Consider the following 21159-nt stretch of genomic DNA (forward strand, 5'->3'; position numbering starts at 1 on the left):
TACTGTGTTTTCCTGATTCTGCTCACTTCACTTTGAATCAGTTTGTATAAATCTTTCCAGGTTTTTCTGAAATCTGCCTGTTCATCATTTCTCATTGCACAATATTATTCCATTACATTCAAATACTACAGCTTGGGTGGAGCCAAGACAGTGGAGTAAAATCAGGGACTTGCTTAAGCTCTCCCCCAAATCCTTCCAAATACCTGTAAAAAGGACTCTAAACAAATCCTGGAGCTGCAGAATCCACAAAATGAGAGAGTGAAACAAATCTCCAGCCCAAGACAGCCTGGAAGGTCGACAGGAAGAATCAATCTCACCAGGCTGGGAGCAGAGCGCAGTCCACTGTGGGCTGCTCTGGCACAGGCAGACTGGATTAGGCTTCAGGGGACTGAATCACTGGCAGCTGTGGTAGTTTGCAGACTTTTTTGGCCCACAAAGGTCAAAGGCTGCATAGAAGGTCAGTGGGAAAACTCTGTTGGATGTGGGTGGGGAAGGGGGACAGTCTGGTCCCAGTCCTGGGGAGGTGGAGATGGCAGTTGGGGCTGCCTCCAGAGCTCTGGGCCCACATTTACCTTTCTCATCATATTAGCCAATTTGATAGGTATGAGGTGGTACCTCAAAGTTATTTTAGTTTGCATTTCTCTAATCAAAAGTGACTTAGAACACTTCTTCATATGCCTATAAATCACTTTGATTTCTTCATCTGAAAACTGCTCATATCCTCTGACTGTTTATCATTTGGCTAATGGCTTGTATTCTTATAAATTTGACTTAGTTCTCTGTATGTTTGAGAAATGAAGCCTTTATCAGACGTGCTTGCGGAAAAGATTGTTTCCCACCTTTCTGCTTTCCTTCTAATCTTGGTTGCATTAGTTTTGTTTGTGCCAAACCTTTTTAATTTAATATAATCAAAATGATCTCTTTTACTTTTTGTACTACTCTCTATCTTTTGTTTGGTCATGAATCTATAAGTCCCTTAACTTCTCTTTTAAGAATTTGGATGCTATACTACTTGGTGCATATGTGTTTAGTATTGATATAACTTCATTTTCTATGATACCTTTTATCAGAATGCAATTTCCTTCCTTATTTCTTTTAATTAGGTCTATTTTAGCTTTTACTTTGAGATCAGGATTGCTGACCCTGCTTTTTTTTTTTTTTAACTTCAGTTGAAGCATTCTGCCTAACCCCTTACTTTTACTCTTACTTTTACACAATTATGATTATAGACTGTGTATTTCCCTCCATTCTATTTTTCCTCCTGTTTGTCCTCTCTCTCCTTTCACCCTTTACCCTCTTGACATTGCTTTGCTTCTATCTATCTCTTCCTCCCCAGGTCTGCCCTCTCCTCTGTCAATAACCCCTCACTTTACTTAATCTCCTCCCCTCCTACTTTCCTGTTTGGTAAGACAAATTTCTATATTCAACTAATTGAGTATATTATTCCCTCTTTGAGACACTGCTGAGGAGATGACTCAGTGTACTCCTCTTTCTCATCCCTTAATTATTTTTTGGTGTCATTGCCTCAAAATCACCTTCTTATCTGTGTGACCTCTATGTATATTCTATCTAGCTATACTATTAGTAATATATTTTTAAGAATTACAAGTATCATCTTCCCATGAAGGGATGTAAACAGTTCAGCTCCATTGAACCCTTTATGTTTTCTTTGCCCTTTTTCCCCTTTTTAGGCTTCTCTTGCGTCTTGATATTGGAGATCAAATGTTTTCCTCAATTCTGGTCTTCTTCTTATGACATCTTAAAATCCTTCTAGCTCATTGAATATCCATTTTCCCCCCTTGAAGTATTACACTTGATTTTGCCTGGTAGATGATTCCTGGTTGTTGTTCTAGTTCCCTTGCCTTTCAGAGTATCATGTTTCATGTCCTCCTCCAATACTTCAATATTTCAGTTGCTAAGTCCTGTATATTCCTGATTGTGGCTCCCTGATATCTGAATTATTCCTTTCTGGCCACTTGAAGTGTTTTTTTCCCCTTACCTAATAGTTCTAAATTTGACTAAAATGTTCCTTGGAGTTTTTATTTTGGGATCTCTTTCCTTAGAAGATCAGTGGATTCTTTTGATGTCTATTTTACTGTCTGGTTACAGGATATCAGGCATTTTTCCTCAATAATTTCTTGAAAGAGGCCCAGGTCCTCCTTTTTGATTATGGTTTTCAGGCAGTACAACGATTCTGACATTTTCTCTCCTGGATCTATTTTCCAGGTCAGTATTTTTCCCATGAGGAATACTATGTTTTCTTCTATTTTTTTCACTCTTTTGAATTTGTGTGATTGATTCTTGATGTCTCATAGTCTTTAGCTTCTACTTGCCCAGTTCTAACTTTTATAAAGTTGTTTCCCTTATTTAGTTTTTGTACTTCCTTTTCCATTTGGCCAATTCTACTTCTTAAGCAATTGTTTTCTTTTTCCAAGCTATTGACCTTTTTTTCGTAATTCTCTTGCATCCCTCTCTTCTCTTTTCCCAATTTTTTTCCTACTTCTCTTATATGATTTTTAAGCTCTCTTTTTTAGCTCTTCCATGAGTTCTTTCTGGACTTGAGACCACTTCATCTTTTTCCTTGAGATTTTGCTCATTGACATTTTCTGAGTTTGTATCTTGGTCTTCCCAGTCACCACGCCAACTTTCTACGGTCAGATTCTTTCTTTGTTGTTTTTTGCCCATCTTTTTTGGTCTTTTTCCTTTCTTTTAAATTTGAGCTCTGTTAATAGGGGGAAGGGGCACTGTTTGAGACTTCTTATGCCAGGCTCTGGCTATTTACCTGGTACCGCATTGATGTTGCCCTGAGGACCAGAGGGGACCATCATGTCTGACAATGTATTAAGGGGATGGTGTGGGGGTGGCTGGCACTGCTGGAGACTGTAGGAGTCTGGCAGCTTACCTGGTGCTATGGCAAGGTCCTTGTGCTGGTGTCTAGAATATGCTGAGGCTAGTGGGGTATCTTTGTGTTTCCCTAGGGCTACACTGAAGCATTGCACACTCTATTTGCCCAGGACTATGTTTAAGCATGTGGTTGTTCTCAGAGCCTGAGTTTACCCATTTTCCTAGTTATGTTGAGGCATGGAGAGGGGGAGGGCTGTGTTGGCATTTGTCTACTGCATTGCACTGGGGCTCAGGATCTTCCTCTGGTTTGCTCATGTGGGGTTGCTGGGATACTTCCTGTCTTGGGCTGTGTTCCCCTTTTAACTGAGATAGACTTTTCTTGCCAATCTTCCAAGTGTTTTAACCTAAAAGATTGTTTTTTCCCATCTTTTTGCTGGTTCTACTGTTGCAAGATTTGCTTTGGGGTGTTATTTAATGGTTGTTTGGAGGAGAATATGAAAGAATTATTATTATTTACTGCTTACTCTACCATCTTGGCTCATAGAAGTCATTATCTGTATCTATTACCTTGAAATTCATGAAATCAGAGGAGTGGTAGAGACCTTCAATCCTTCCCTGAAGCCATTTCAGACAGCTGGTAATCTGTCCTATTGTTAAACACCACCAGTAGGGACCATTTAAACCAGTTACTTTACTTCTGGGCCCAAGTTTCTTCCTTTGTAAAGTAAGGGGAGTTTAGAAAAGGTCCTTGAGCTCAAATATTCTGTGAGTCACTAAAAACATAGCTCTCATGGAGAGCTCATTTCATTGTCCTTCATCAGCAAACACTTTTGTTTTACATTGAATTTCTCATGCTGTTGTGAAGATATGGTTTTTACTGAAGTTCAACTTGTGCATAATGTTATTTTGGGGGATAGAAGACTAGTTATGCCTATCAAGCAGTTGCAGCCAGGTGTTTTTACTTTACCTGTTGTTTTACTGGCAGCAAGGTAGTATAGTGGAAAGTATTGGAACTAAAGTGAGGAAGCTCTGAGCTCAAATCCTCTCATACCTTTAACACTGTATGATCCTGGGTAAATCCCTTCTGCTCCCAGTCTCTATTCCCCTATATATAAAACTGGCATAATAATAGCACCCACCTTCTCAGGGTTGTTGGGTACATCACAAAAGACAACTTCTGTATATCAATTTGCAAACCTTATGGTACTATATAAAAGCTATCTATTATTTTAATATTATGATATATTTGTTTTGACATCTGGTATATCCAGTCCACAAAATGATGAGTTGTATTTTAATAGAAGTAGATAAGACATATTATAAAAAAAAAAATTAAAGATAACTTCTGCCTACTTTCAAAGTAAACGAACAACAAATAAACAGCAAACATGTTCTACCTGGTTTGCTTGCCTTGGCCACCAGTGGTAAGAAGTCTTTTGATGTGTAAAATCCCTGGTCCATACTTAGTCCTTGGAATATGCTGTCCTTATTTGGATCTGGTAAACCTGAGGGAGGAAAAATGTTATTAAAAGAAGATTATATTTTTCAAATGCAAAAACAAAGAAAACCCACAAGGAAATAACCACTTTCATAATAGAGAAATAATTGTTCCAATTTTATCACCTCCATATCTTTACAAATGAAAAAAAAATAAGAAATCTTCCACTGGAGTAAAATTTTGAATGTTGGACAAAGACTACATTTTTTTTTAATATTTCAAGACTTTTCAACTTAAGTTTTACTTAAAGTGATTTGAAGGTGTAGGGGAAAAGATGCTACATTTTCAACTGAGAAGACCAAGCTTCATTTATGGCACTGTGGGTACGGAAGAATAAAAATTGAGACATTCAGAAGTTCACAGGAAGCAAAGATGAAGAAAGGAATCCTCAGTAAAGTCCATGACCTCAAATCTCTATACCCATCTGTCAAAAGTTTTTTTCAATAAAGAAGAGAAAATAGAGGCAGTAATGAAAGAAGACAAATTTGACCTCATGGGTATCAAAGACTTGTTGGGATGACAGCCATGACTAGACCCCAGTTTAAGAAATACACTGATGGACTTGAGAACATCCAGAGTGGGCCAACCAGGAAAAAGAAGTTGTTAGAATATATCATATGAGGATCAGATGAAGGAACTGGGGCTGTCATATGAAGGAGAGATCAACCTTTTTCTGTTTGGCTCCAGAGAACATTCTTGGGGATGAGGACATGAAGTTACAAGAAAGCAAACTGAAGTTTGGAATCTTCAAGTAAAGGAGGTGGATCACTTATTATGGTTGGAATTCCTTTCATTTATGGGTTGACCTACATGATTTCTGAGGTCCATCTGAATACTCATACTCTATGACTCTGTAATTATATGATTGTATGGTTGACCTCATGGAAAGACAAAGCAACCTAACTATGTCTTTATTTTTTCTTGTGTAAAATGAAGCTAATAACAATCCCTTTAAGTTTCCTAGGAATATTGGGACATAAAGGATATATGGTAAAGAAGTAAATATAAAGTAATTATTATATATTTTATATATAATAATGTGTATATTATATACTAAACATATTACATATAATTTTATATATAATAATGAATTATTACATACAAGTAATACACACTGATTATCTACTTAAGGGCATGCATTTTCTTCGATTCCAATGTATAATAAGATATTATAAATTTGGATCCAGAAAATATAAGTTCCATTTATTAATGTCTAGCAAACTGAATAATTCTACAGGATGACCTTACAGAATCTTTGAGAGGATACCTATAGTTAATCTACATTTGATCATAAGATCATAGATTTAGAGCTGAACTTGACCTTAGAGATCATCAGGAACTGCCTCATTATTTTATATATGAGGAAACTGAGGGTCTTTGAAGTTAAATGACTTGCCAAAGGTTACACAATTCATAAATGAAAGAGACAGGATTGAAACCCAGGTCCAGTTACTCCAAATCAATCACTCTTTGTAGTGGGCCACAGGCCTCCAAGCTAGATCAATTTATTCATAATCATATCAGTTCATCATGGAATTTCCTCTTTTGATGTAATAATAGTAATTGATAGTAATTCATCTATCACTTATAATCTTTGAGAATTCTTTGAATTACACAGAGGTTAAATGACTTGTGGTTTCACAGAAAACATTTGAAAGTTGTAAAGATATGGAGGTGATGAAATTGGAACAATTGTTTCTCTATTATGAAAGACACAGATTCTAAACGATATAGTGAATAGAATGTTGGGTTTGGACTCAGGAAGATGAGTTCAAATCAGACCCCAGACAATTATTAGCTATGTGACCCTGGGCAAGTATTCTCACCTATCTACCTTGATTTTCTCAAGTGTAAAGAAAATGAGAATAATAGTACCTGCTTCCTAGGGTTGCTGTGATAATCAAATGAGATAATATCTGTAAGGTGCTTAGCACTATGCCTGACAAATACTAGGTGCTTAATAATGCTTGTTTCCTTCCTTCTTCCCTTCTCTCTCTTCCTCCCTCCTTCCCCATCTGTTCCTCGCTCATTCCCTCTTTCCTTCCTTCCTTCTTTCCTTTCTTCCTTCCATCATATCCAGCAACCTGTCCATTACACCAAGCTGTCTTTCACTGAAATGAGTACTTATAAAGTGCATTCAAAAGAAGGTATCTAAAAAAGGAAATTGTACATAAGGATGTTCCAGAAAATTCAACCCTATTTAGAGAGTGCTGTTATGGCAATGCAATTGTTCAAATTAATCTGCTGTGTTAACAATTAACGATCGAGAGAGAGAACATGCAAACAACTAAGTAAAAATAATCTATGTACGGAATAAATCGAGAGGATCTCAGAGGGAAGGCACTAAGGTTAAGGAGGACTGGTAAGGACCTCTTTAATTAGGTGCGACTTTTCTGAGGCTTGAAAAAAGCCAGGAAAGCTCGGAGAAGGAGAAGAGGAAGAAGAGTTCCAGGCTTAAGGAACAGCCAGTGATATTTTCTGGCATCAAGAGATGAAATGTCACATATAAGGAACAGCAAGGAGAAAGTGTCACTGGATCACAGAGGACACCAAGGGAAGAAAGATATAAAACATTGAATTGTTCCATTATCCCAAGTTCACAAATCACTTGGCATTAAACTTTTCTTTGGAGAGAATGCCAACAAAGAAAAAAGAATACTAAAAAATCTTTCTCACTTAGCCATGCTGATTAGGGAGGCACAGTTTAGAGGCAGAGTAATTGTCCCTATCACTTCTTTACAATTTTACCCAGTTTACTGGTGCAGATTGTAGAGAGTAAAAATTGAGCGAGTCAAAGATTGCTTCCCCTTTTCTTTTCCATTTCTTACCCCTCTTTTAATGAGAGGGTTAGCCCAATAATTGAAGGGAGCTTAGCCCAAAGGTCTTCTACCTCATCCTTTGCTTAATTGCAAGGCAATTACTTCCTACTTCTCTCCTGCCCAGTGAAGGGAACAGAGGCTGCTATAAGCTAATCATTAATTTGTGCTTTTAGACAATGTGACCAGTGTCTAACATCTGCTCCCTATTGCCATTTAATTCTTATGCTATTTCATTTGTTGGATATATTTAAAAAATAAAACATCAATTACCTACTACAGGCTATGTTCATTTTTCACTCAAGGACAGATAAAGAAAAGAAAGGGTTATTTTTCCCCATTTAAGAAAACAAGAGTCATTTTGTTCTCCTCGTGGAGATGGAGGTGGAGGAGGTGTCAAGAAGAGTCTGAATATTCATTATAATAGATTCATAGATTTAGAGTTGGAAGAACATTAGAGAACATTTAGACCAATCCTTTCATCACCACACAGAAGAGGAAACTGAAACAGAGAGCGCTTGATTGAGTTTCCCATAGTTACTCAGTACGTCTCAAGCAAGAGTAGAACTCAGATCCTCCTGAATCCAAGTCTGGTGCCCTATGGATTTCATGTTATATATTGCTATTCATCACTTCCAATTTGGCTTTCTTCTTGAGGGAAAAAAGGGAAGGGGACTCATAAAGTATAGATTTGAGGCTTCCCCATAGTTTGTAAGCCTTTGTCCAATTTTATTTCTTAGTCCCAAATTCTTTTCTTCTAACCCACTTTCATGGTGAAAAAAACATTGGTTTTTGGCATTCTTCTCTGTACCCTTGCTTTGAGCTGCAATCAGCAAGTGTCAAGGTATTTATGTTGTCTTAGATATGGGGCATGAGGGTACACTTTATTATATTTTCCACACGATTTCCCCATGCTTCGTCTTAGACCTAGTAAGATAAACCATTAGTGGAAACCAAGTAGAAGAGTCTCCCTCCAGGTGAAATCCAGGGCAGGGGCACACTGCAGCCACTGACTGGCACTTGTAGTATTTCTGTGGCTGCTCAATTGGCTTTGAGTTTCTTTCAGCACCAAAACTAAACCCTCTCAAATGAGGCTATGTATTATTATTAAACTAAAGATTATTGTTTTGTTAAATACTCCTTATTACATATTGAATCCAATCATCCACATGCAAAATCTCCCTGTGACACTGTGGTGCCTCTATAATGACATTTGCATTTATTTTCCACTATAGTAATATAATAGACCTATGTACCTCCCAAGGCTTTGGGGAAGACCCATGTCAAGGTAGTTAATAAGCTACTTTGAACTACATCTCCCAGATTGCTTTAGAGGAATAAAAAAAATATGTTTTCTTTTTTTGTTTTTTTTGGAATGGGGAAGGCTAGGTGATTGTGGTTAAGTGACTTGCCCAAGGTAACACAGCTAATAAGTATCAAATGTCTGAGGATGGATTTGTACTCAGGTCCTCCTGACTCCAGGGCTGGTGCTCTGTATTCCTTGTACCACCTACCTGCCCCAAAGATATGTTTTCTTGTAAGAGGGTCCTCAACCTGATTTTACAAGATCAATATGTTTAGTAGCCACCACAAGGACATACCTCTACATGTACAATAGCTTCAATAACACAGAAGAGGATAGTGGAATGAAACAAAAGATTCCAAGGGAGAAAGATGAATGACCATTAGAGCTTATGCCTCTAGTGAAAAGTGTCCAATTCTGGGAGGTGTTGTAATTAACAATATTTCCTCATTCCTAACTGAATCCAGACCCTCTAGTCATAAGGAGTAGTCAAGACTCCCAGGAAATTTGGAGGCATTCCATGAGACACAGCACATCCCAAACTGCAGCAAATTTCTTTAATATTCTGCATGACTAAATGAGTTGTTGCCTTTTCCAGAGTGTTAAGTGACAGAGATTTTAATGATGAGGCAGTAACCTTTCTGGGTTTCTCTGACATTACAGAAAAGTTGAATGGTGAATTTGGGATGACAGACTCCAGCCTGGAGGTTTCGAGGGAGCAATTTGGGTCGTAAAGTGAAAATCATGGTCAGATTTCATACCATTTTCTATTGGATATTTTTCAGTATTTCAAGTGTCTGAGTTAAAAATAAATTGTTTTGCCATAGATATGAAACGAAGGAATTTAATAACAATTACTCTGAAGAGGAGAAACTCATGGGATTTGGAGTAAACTCATGAGCATTGATTAAAGTAGATTGAATCCTAATGAAGCTTTGGAGGGTAGAATTAACTAGGGACTCACTAGTCTCATTGGAAAGTTTCTCTCTTGAGTAGAATTCTTCTGAGAAAATTGAGATATTTATGAATAATTGATATTTTTGAAAGGTTTCATTATTATCAAAATGTTCACAGCAACTGCTTTTGTGTGGTAACAAAAAAGATGGAAACAAAACGGGTGCCCATCAGCTGGGACAAAGGTAAAAACAAGAGCAACAGTTGGACACAAATATTGATTGATTTTATTGTGTGAGGAATTAGGAGAAACTTGGGAAAATCATTTGAACTTATGTAAAGCCAGCAAAAGTAAAAGAACAATAAGTGCAATGGTTATAATGATATAAAATAAAATATTTCCCCTAAAATCCATCTCTAAATTATTGTCATGGTCAATTTGTTCCCAGAGAATAGATTATGAAAAATATCTCGCTCGTTTTGGAAAGAATGTCAATACACTATAAGATGTGGCTACTGTGATCGTTATATTTTGTTTAAACTTTTCTGTTTCTTTTTACAAAATAAGTTTCTATGATACGTGAGTGTATATGTGCATGTTTGTATGTATGTGTGTGTCTGTGTGTGTTCATGGGTGTGTTGGCAGGTGTGTGGGCATATCTGAAAGTAGCTATGATATGAAAATAAAAAGCATCAGTAAGTCTTATTTAAAAAAGCAAAAGAATACAAATAAACTCACTTCAAATGTATGTCTTACTTGTTTTAAATAGATATCCCTCTGGGTGAGCTACCCAATTCAACTAAACAACTTGACAAAATGTTTGTGAAACTTTTACTGCTTTTCAAGGCACCATTTTAGGGTAAATGGGAAAGACAGAGACAACTCTGCCCTCAAAACATTTTTGTCTATAGTATGCATATGTTAAATTAATTTCTAGAGTCACTGCAATGCTTACTATTTGTCTGCAAAAGTGTTTTCCATGAGATCCACTTTCCTCAATACGATTTTGTATACTCTTGTTGTCAATCCAATAGGAAGGAAGGAAGAAGCAAAAAGCTAAAGCTTTGTCTCCTGTATCTAGAGACATATTTCAAAGTAACACTTAAGCAGGCAGTCGGCTAGGTACAAGTCCTAACTAAGTCATTTATTCATAGTTTCATTTCCCATCAACTCATCACCTGAAATCTCATCAACATGGAGACTGATTTAGCTTTGATGCTCAACATTCCTCAGCACTCTCACTTGCCTCTCCCCTCCAATTGAAAAGCTAGAGGGCAGAGTGATAAACTCTTCCCATGGCCTCCCTTTATAGAGGTCTTAGACTTTTCCAGCTATCTTTTATTTTTTTTAACCATAAACTGTTCCGCTTGTTGTAGACTCCAGAATACCACGCTCCCAGGTCAGGTACCCTCTGATGTTCTCCCCCCACCAAATGTACCTACCATCACAGTTTCCCAGCTACCATAAATGTTTATTGATTATGTTAATTAAATATGGCCAGCATTAAGTGGTGAGGCTCCTCCTTTTGGTAGGGATCCACCTATATAAATTACAAATGTATAGAAAAGCTTTGGCCAATTTCAGCCAATGCTTCAGCCATGTAATATTCTCAGATATGGCTTCAACTTCTCTGAAATATAAAACTGATAGAAAATAGACACTACTTTTCTTGGAGAAAAAAACACATGTATTGATTCCTTCTGTTTTTATATCACATTATTTTCTGAATATACCACTATAATACTACTATATCAGGGAGCCTTCTTTTGTAACAAATACAACATAATTCATTTAAATTTTTGCTACAGAGGAATCTCTATGATTAATTATTTGCTTAGAATGTTAATCAACATGTAGTCATTTTCATAAAATGCTACATATTAATATAAAGGAAAATACAGATTGAATTGTTGGATTTATCTCATTTGTCTTAAGTTAAATCAACCAACTAAGCTTGGGGCTATGGAGTGAGGAGTAATCATTGAATTTCTGCTAGATAACCCATGTGTCTGATTTCTATAATCACTGATTGCCAGGTTTCCCAACTGCTATTACTGACACCCACAAAAGCAGGGAATTGGATCAGATCACACTCATGCTCAAAGGAGCAAAATTTGCTGATGCAGACATGACTTTTCATTGCACACCAAATTCTGACAGGCAGATATTCTCCCACTTCATAATTCAGGAATGGTACAGTCATGGATAGGTACATGATACCCCAGAGATACATAGGATAAACCCTCCTGCAAAGAGAAGGCAATATGCAGACCACGTGAACAAAGTATTCCAACAGGGAAGCTGACCATCCAGCTCCACCAAGAAGCCTTCCTCATCTTCTCCCTCATTGTCTTCACAAAGAATTTCTCTGTAACTTATAGAATAGAAAAATCAACTTCATCCCAGATACACCAGCAGCGTTCATTCTGTCTGCTTCTCTAAAATATCCTAGCTAGACTAGAAATTCCTCAAGGGAACTGTCAAGCAATCAGCAAGCCTTTCCCCAGCTGCTCTCAGTAGCCGTGACACAGAAGAAGCATCTTAAGGTAGTGAACAGTCTGTATCTGTGCTCTTTTCAGTTCATGTACCTTGCCCCACTGTTTCTCCCCAATAGACTGCCATTTAGAATAGTGCCAACCGAGTGGCAATGCCGAGTTATTATTGACATACAGCCTAACTTCCTAACTTCCAGGTGCCCTCATAAATCCAAACTAGTTAATGAATGGCAAATGGCATGAATTGCTTTTTTGTCTTTTTATTATTTATTGTTCATTTCTTTTCTTTTAAAATTTTATTTCTATTATCAACCATTTATTTTTCTCCTTCATATCTGTCCACTGAAAAAGGAAGGAAGGAAGGATGGATGGAAGAAAGAGGGAAGGAAAAGAGAGAACGGAGATAGGGAGGGAGGAATGGAGAGAGGAAGAAGAAAGAAAAGAGCTACAGATCCCTTGTATCACCTAAGCACAGTAAAGAAAAACATTCCCAAACTCTTTACATTTAAAAATACATTTTTTATTCTGCATATCATTTCTTCATCTCCCTATGATGGGGTAGACAGTATTATTCTTGTATTCTTCCTTTATCCATCCTCTGGAATCATGGTTGATCATATTTTATGCTTTTAAAATATTTTTTCAACTATTAGCTAATTTTACACAATATAATCTCAGAAATAATATAGAGTAGAGTAGAGGGTCCTGAAATAAGGTGCTTTGTTAGGGAACCTTGATCCAGACAAGTTGAGCTTCTGTCTGAACAAGAGAACATATATCCACACACATACACTCATACATATGTATATATGCATATACATGGCAATCCATTATAGGACTAAATTTATACCATGGTGAGCATTCTATCCTAGTATATTTTAAGTAAGTGCCAGGGTATTTAACTTTAATTTTCCTTTTTCTGAATTCAGGAAAACTACGGAACAATCAAGATAAAGTTCCTGTCCCTTTGTTTTGCAAATTGGAACTTTTAAAATTGTTTTTTTCTTTTATCTTCCATCCCCTGAATACTCTATGTTTTGCATATAGCCTGGTGGAGTGGCCATTCCAAAGATATGTGTATATGATTGGTGAGTATTTCTTTTATATCTATGGTTTTAGTTCTGTACCCAGATCATAGAATAGGAAATCAGAGCAGACTTTAGAGACGATCTAGTTCACTATCCCTTCACTTTAGAATGAGGAAAGCAAGGCCTACAGAAGGTTAGCAACTTCCCCAAGTTCAGATGTGTATATCTGATAGCATTGGCTAGGACTGGAATCCCTGGCTTCTAATTCTAAAACTAGTGTATTTCCCTCTATAACATATTACCTCTGAAAAGAACTTTTATACAAGGCTTACTCTGAATCATCATCACATGGGTGTAATGTTGTATTCTTAGGGTAATGTGTTTCTGAAGGCAATATAACAGAGCATATGCTTTAGCAGGTACTACCAAGGCATAAAGGATTCAAGAGTGGGCTTCTGAATGCAAGGGTTGACTGTCCAAGGATCATCTTAGGAAATATAGACAGGATAACAACCAAAATGTTAATTACTGGAAGTCATGAATTTAGGGCCCAACACATCCTATGATATGGAAATACAGATACACACACACCACTCACAAAATGCTTTCAATAATATGAAGCTACCTTAAGCAGTGAAAGCACCAGGAGAGGTACAAAAGCAGGCAGAATTCTAAGACACATAGAGCATTCACTTCATGGTCAACATTTGTCATGTTAATGAGAGTTGCTTGATTAGGGAAGGCTTGTTATGTAAGAGTTCAGATCGTTTCCATCCATTAATAGACCTCAGGTGAAGCCCATTAAGGGAAGCTTGATTAGGGGAGGCTTGTTTTGTAGAAAGGCACACACCTTTTGTTAATTGTAATGAGGCACTGGGTCAAGGACCCTCGGGCTCTGAAAAGTATATATATAAATACTTTGAGGTGAGGTTTTGCTTTGGAGGCTTATTTGGAAGAGGGTTCAAGTGCTACATGAGACTCTGGGTAGCCATTAAGAAGCTTTCCCCCTTAACCCCTTTGAAGACTCAAACGTTGGTACTTCTCTCTCTGGTAATTATGTATGTAAGTAATGGTCAGACAGTTGGATCTGTCTTTTGATCTCTGGCCTATGTATTGCTTATGGTTAGACAGGAGCCCTGTCTGTTGGTTTTTATTTCTCTGCTTCTATTTTCTCTGTTGGTGAATGTAGTTAAAGTAGATAGTTGACCCCTCAAAAGCTGTTTTCTTTTTAGAAAAGCAGATCTAAGAACTTGTGCAGCAGGTCCTCCTGTGTGCCAGGGTACTTGCTGTTACAGTACTCTAATACTGAGGCAGCTACTTGGCTTAATGAATAAAGAGCTGAGCCTGGAGTCATGAAGACCTGAGTTCAAATGTGACCTCAGATATTAGCTGTAGGACACTCATCAAGTCACTTAACCTTTTGTTTGCCTTAATCCACTGGAGAAGAAAATGGCAAATCACTCCAGTATCTTCGCCAAGAAAAAAACCCATGGGTAGTACTGAAGTCCTATGGTCCACAACATCACAAAGCACTGAACAAGCCTGAATGGCTGAACAAAAACAATAACCAATGTGGGATTTTTCTCTAAGAATTAATTTGATCATCTGGAGGAAATGAATGTTCTCCCTATTGGCATTCTCTGTATAAATGAAACCAGAAGACAAGAGAAAGTGAAAGCTAAGTGAAATAATGACTCACAGTCCCCTCAGGTAGTAAATAAAAGAATTAGTAGAGTTGATTTGATTACATCAAGAAATAATAAAGACAATGATAGTAATAATAGGTAACATGTGGCTTTTTAATGTTTGCAAAGTGCTTTGCAGACACTACCTCATTTGAGCCTCACAATAGCCCTGTAAGGTACTTCCTACTTCACAAATAAGGCAATTAAAGAGAGGAGAGGTTAAGAAACATGCCCAGGGTCCCATAATTAATAAGCATATTGGGCAGGATTCAAATGCAGGTCTTCCTGACTCTTAATTGCCATACTCTATCCATAATACCACCTAGCTTCAACAGAAAACATCCTTTCTTCCTTTTAGCACAAGGTGGGAGACAACCAAGAAAAGAGCTGACATTTGTGAACCATCAACCACTATAGAAGGCGGGGCAGAAACATCATATCAAGGAAGTAATGAAGCATCCCTAACCCCTAGATATAACTTAATGCTTCTTGATTTCAATACACAAAAGGGCAAAGGGGAGTATGGCAAAATCATGGGTTGGAAAACATAGTTTGGGACCAAGAAATAAAAGAGCTAAAAGGTTCATATAGTCTACAAAGAAGGCTTATGTGTGTACATCATATGTACTTTCTATAAGATGAAGCCCATGCTGAAAGTGACAAGCAAAATTATAAAACATGAAATTGACAGTGCCTTCATAGAAACAGGAAATAACTGGTCACTGAGACAGTCCTTGTTTCCCAATCAGCTGTCTGTTTGCAGTCATCTCTACACAGCTCTCATCAAGTGGTAAGAGCTAAAATCAATACCAAATTAGAAGTAAGGATAAAGATAAGACAACAACACTGTGCACAATTATAACAACTCTGACCAGATCCGTTTAAACAAGTTATCAATTCTGGGAGGGTAAAAAGGGAGAAACAAAATGTACAAAAGCAAAGACATGGATTGTACTACTATTACTTAGAGGATACCAAAAATAAATAACTAACTAAATAAATAGAAATAGCCCCAAAATGAGAAAGAAGAAAGATTGCAAGAACTGATTTGCCAGCACTTAATCCATATAACAAGTAGAGAAATATGGCAACCAGTGAGCAATAAACCCTTTTCCTTTCCAAATATAATGCCTCAATTTGTGCCTTTGATCACATCACTGCCTTCCTCAGGAGCTTGATTCTATCGACCATTTCCCACTGTTTCCTCCATCATCAATCTCTATGTACCAGATTGTTCACTATTGTCTACAAATATGCCCAAGTCCTCTTCTAGCTTTAAAATTCTTCCCACTACCAGCTTTTGCTCAAGCTATCTTCTTCTATTTCCCCCCTTTTTCACTGTCAAGCTCCCAGAAAAAAAGTAATATACACATTTACTGAATACTCCTTACTTCAATACATTCTCTCCTCCTTTGCCTTTTGTTGAAATATTTTCTCATTTTCTTTTACCTGTCTGAATGGCCGTTCTCCCACCACTGCTTATGGTTGATAAATTCTTCCTGATCCTTATATATATGTGTGTGTGTGTGTGTGTGTGTGTGTGTGTGTGTGTGTGTGTGTGTGTGTGTGTGTGTGTGTGTTCTTCAAAGCTTTTTTTTTCTTTAGGTCTCATCTCTTACCTCTCTATACTATCTTCCAAGTGTACTATTTTACATTTAGCCCCATTCAATTAAATCTTAATAGATTTTCCCCCAAAGAATCTGGTTTGTTGAATTTTAATGTTTAATTTTACCCTCATTGCCTAATAGTTTGGCTATCCCCTCCAGCATCATTTCATCTTTGATATGCATAACATCTGCTCCTCTTTTCCCCCAAGTTATTGATAAAAGCATGAAATAGTCCAGTTGCAAGAATGAAACCTGGGACACTGCACTATAGACCTCCATCCATGTCAATATTGACCTATAAATGGCTATTCTCTAGATCCAGTCATTCAACCAACTTGCCTAAATGGATCATTTCTCCCACTTCTCTTCCTCTTATTCACAAGGACAGCATGAGAGGATTTTTCACATGTTTTGCCCAAATCTAAATATATTATAAAACAACATTCTTGTTCACGAACTCTACATGTAAAGACATTTAGTCATCGATTTTTCAAGATTGCTCAAAGATGAGAAGACTTCAAATGATTGGAAAATATAACAGATGGTTCATTTAGAGCCCAGTTCTTTATTTCAACAAAATCTTTTTTGAGACAGAGATGTCATGATTATAAAATGCAAACATAGTGGGAGGAAAAAGAAAGAAGAGGTAATCTATTAGATAAGGATATCAGGATACGGACAATATTTAGGCAGACTAGACTATGATATGGCACAAATATACATATTGTATGTATATCTGTGTGTGTATATATATACACATGTATGTATGCATATATGTGTACATATATATATGAATGGCATATATTATGTCTTCAAAGTTAATCCTTCAGTCATCCTGATGGAAAGCTTTCTCAAAGTTGGCTAATCTGCTGCCATGAGGGCATGGTATCTCCACGTTAAGACACAGGCATACATGCTTGTCCTTGTGCCCATACTCAAAGCCTTTTCAGTTCAGTATGACAAGAGTCAAAGAAATTTCCTAATGACTTAATGTCAGCTTAGAAAAAAGCAAAGGATCAAGAGATGCAATACTGTGTATACAAAACAGCTAGAAGGCCAGTTTGACTGGAATACAGACTGTGTACTGCAGTGATAGGAAACAAAACTGAAGTGTGTGTGTGTGTTTGTGTGTGTGTGTGTGTGTGTGTGTGAGAGAGAGAGAGAGAGAGAGAGAGAGAGAGAGAGAGAGAGAGAGAGAGAGAGAGAGAGAGAGAGAGAGGGAGAGAATTTCAGGATCAGAATAAACTTGCCACTAAGGTTGCCATAACCATTAACCCTAAGGTTGCCAAGCAGAACATTTTTTTTTTCTTAGAGACAATTGGGAGCCATTGAAAGTTTGGGGGCTAACAGAATAAAACCTCCATCTTAAAAATATTAATGTGAGAAATATTTGGAAGACAGAATGGAGAGAAGGCATACTCCAGCGAAACCAATTAGGAGGCGACTACAACAGTCCAAGTAAAAAGTGATAAGGATCAGAACTAGGGTAGAAGTTATATGAGTGGAGAAAAAGGGATAAATGAAAATTACTATTTCATAGTTTGCCTAAGAAAGTATTTATAAACATTTTGACCCTATGAATTGCCAAGATATCAATCATACCAATTCTCTCTTTTCCCACAAGTAGGATGTGTCACAGGAGAGAAAGGTATGAAGAACTCATAGTATCTATGTCTAGCTTTCAATTGCCTGTATTAAATGAAGACTTTATCAGATAATTCAGCAGGTTATGACAGTCTGTGACCTGGATACAGCAAGATAAAGAGAGACAGCAGGCTATCGATGATTTAAAGTTTATTCTTCACTCAGTTCTCCTACCTCTAAATCCAATATTTGATGTGACTTTGAATTCATTGTTTGAATATCTAAGACACATGTTTGGGAAGATATTAGTTGAGTGATATATTTATTTCACTAATTACACACTACTATCTTTTTTCACCAACGTATAATTGGAAAGACTTTTCCATTGATATCTCAGAGATGAATTTTAAGAGCCAGGAATTTCACCTGTGACTTCTTTTAGCCCCACTGGAAATCACATGTCCACCATTTATCTCCATTTATGGATTTTCTACACATGAAAATCACAGGTTTATTCCACCTAAATGAACTGGCTAAAGGGGCCCACAAAACAAAATTATGATTTTTGTTTCCTGAACTAATGTTATTGAGAGAAAAACAGAAGGTTTAGTGGAGTAGGAATCAAAATTCTTTGAATCTAGCCCTAGGTTCACCATTTATTAGTGACTGAACTTGGCTAATAATAAAATCTGCATTAAAATCTTCCTTTGCTGTCCCCCCTTAGTATGGCTATGACAATATGTTAGTGAAGATTATGCCTGTAAATGCAAGCTCTGATGATTCCTGCCAAACTTGGAATGGTTTTAAGTATTTTCCTGAAGTCAGACTACATTTTGCATATATGCATATTAATCTAGCTAAGTTCAGGATGGTTCATTCTCAGATTTGCCACATGGTGATGAATTGTTGGGCTATAGTCACTCTCAATGACTCCCCATCAAATCATTCAGAAGTTGCAATCTGTCGTGGTGGTGGGAGGCTCCATACTCAAGGAATAACAGATCTATGAGAGGTCAAAGGGCCACTGGGTATGTCTTTGAATTTCCCTGAATTAAAGCTACCTAGGCTATACGAGTGATGATAATACTTGTCCTGACTCCCTTCCAGAGTTAGTTTGAAATTACATGAGATGAGATAATGTTCTGTACACTATAAAGCATTATAGATTTGTACTTTATGTGTAAGGCAAAAATCTTTTGATTCTTTGAAGTTTCCAGGTTTTTACTGGTATAAGTACAGACTTGTACGTCCTTAGATGGCGGTATCTAACTCTCATTTATGAAACTCAAATTCATTTATTGAACTTATCAGGGAAATGCATCTGAAATAGTGAACATACTTAATAAAAAAGAAGATATGTTGATGAGATCATCTATGTAAAGTGCTTAGCAGAAATGAAAGCACTATATAAGTGTCAGCTATTACTCTTATTAGTGTTCTATTATTAGAAATCTATACTTTTAATCTGATTCAGGAAAAGAGAAAGCTCTTCTCTAGTAAGCAAAACCAGTTGGGATTAAAGTCATGGAAACAGAAAAATTCTGTAAGGCAAAAATATTCCCCAAATCTATTTTTTTTGTTGTACACTATAGATCTATTCTGTTATTCTGGAGAGGGAAATCCTATTCCCAATGGATAAATGGGTCATACGAGTTATCACTCTAGGTTCTACACATTGATTGGGAAAAGAATATAGATCAATACCTTCTATAACAATTCTTTCATCAAAAGGGGATTTTATTTTTTTGTCCAAAGGCTTGTACAGTTCCCGGTGTTTAAGATAAACTAAAAAAGGGTATAACAATTCGGTGAAGTACATATGAAATTAGATTACTCAACATCATAACCTTATTTATGTTGCTGTTTTTATTTTTATTTTCAATTCCTCCATTAAATGTCTTTTCATATTAGAACTTTGGTTTCACTGTGGCTACTTCTACCGGTGGTATTGACTGAGACCCAAACAAGCTAAAGTGTGTCAAAAATAACAAGCAATGCTGACAAACAGGAGATACGGCCTCAGATAGGGTAGTAATTCCCCTATATTTTGACTTGCATAACAACAGGAGCTGAGTCTGGCTAAATGTAGTAATGCCTTTGGCATTTAGCCTTCTTCAAATATGTGTTTTTCTGAAAAGTTTTAATTTTCATGTGCTTAAAAAAAGGTTTTTTTTCCCCCTTAAGTTCATAATTTGCAAGTAAGATAAAGAAGGTATAGGATAACTAAAGAAAACAGAACGTGTACAAAATTAAGTTATGGTTGTGTATGGTGGTTCCTGGAATAGAGAAGGTATTTAATGAAAGCTTGTTTAACCAACTAATAAACAAGATGACACAACAATTCTCATTTCCTTAACTGTGCACTAAAATGGCCTCTCTCAAACATGTTGGAGTTGTATGCAAATATCACCACAAAATGAGAATGCGGTCATCTTCCTTACAAGATTATTATCACGATTTCGGGGATAGAAACCACTTCAAAGTTCACATAGCCCAACTGCTAACTGCATCATGAATTCTCTCACTATCAACCCAGCCTCTACCTGACAGAGGGATTCCTAATTCAGTGAGGGGACAAAACACACGTAAATTACAAAGTCACATTCATATGTTCACTGTAACATGATAACATATTGGAGAGTTTTAAAAAGTGCTTAAAAATACCGCAGGAGTATCTTGTCCCATCTATACTTTCTATACTTGAGAGTTTATGGGCTTTACAAGGAACAATATGAGAAATTGTTAGTATACCTACGTTGTTCCAAAGTATTCATATTTTCTTTTATACATAAAGTAACCAACATCTTCATCCTCATCATCCACATTAATAACAAACCAAAGTCTAGATTTCATCTTCATTGTAAGGTCTGACATGCAGTATGACAAATGCAAGTATTACATAGGTATAGGCATATTTGTGTATTGTGTACACATATGTCTATAACATATACATGCACAGAAATAGACATATACACAAATACATGTATTCATATGCATAAACTTTATGTGTGCATATGGTCACATAAATATATATGCACATACATTATATGTCTGTGTAGTATGTATAAAATATACATGCACAATTTGCACAAATGCACATGTAAGCAGGTTTATAGAAAGCTATAAATGTAGTGAGATGGTGAAGCAGATAAGAGCTCCAGACCTAGAATAAAGAAGACTCATTTTTTCCAAGTTCAAATTTGGCTTCAGACACTTACTAGCTGTGTGACTCTGGGCAAGTCACTTAACCCTGTTTGCCTCAGTTTCCTCTGTTGTAAAATGGCAATCCACTCTAGTATCTTTGCCATGGAAACCCCAAATGGGATCATCAAGGGTCAGACACAACTGAACAACAAGCTTACACACTTATGTGTTATCCATATAGCTATATACATATGCAAATA

At 36.8% G+C, this 21159-nt stretch overlaps 1 protein-coding gene across 2 annotated transcripts in view; it reads right to left on the minus strand.

Moving 5' to 3' along the window:
* The window catches only part of DPYD (dihydropyrimidine dehydrogenase), a 1077299-nt gene that overhangs the window by 581960 nt on the left and 474180 nt on the right, over window positions 1-21159 (minus strand). For both annotated transcript variants that reach the window (XM_072644083.1, XM_072644082.1), the window contains one exon: window positions 4242-4349. In XM_072644083.1, the coding sequence (XP_072500184.1) occupies window positions 4242-4349 (108 nt within the window). The remainder of the gene's footprint in view (window positions 1-4241; window positions 4350-21159) is intronic.

This window comes from Notamacropus eugenii, chromosome 2, assembly GCF_028372415.1.
Source record: "Notamacropus eugenii isolate mMacEug1 chromosome 2, mMacEug1.pri_v2, whole genome shotgun sequence".
Taxonomy (NCBI): Eukaryota; Metazoa; Chordata; class Mammalia; order Diprotodontia; family Macropodidae; genus Notamacropus; species Notamacropus eugenii.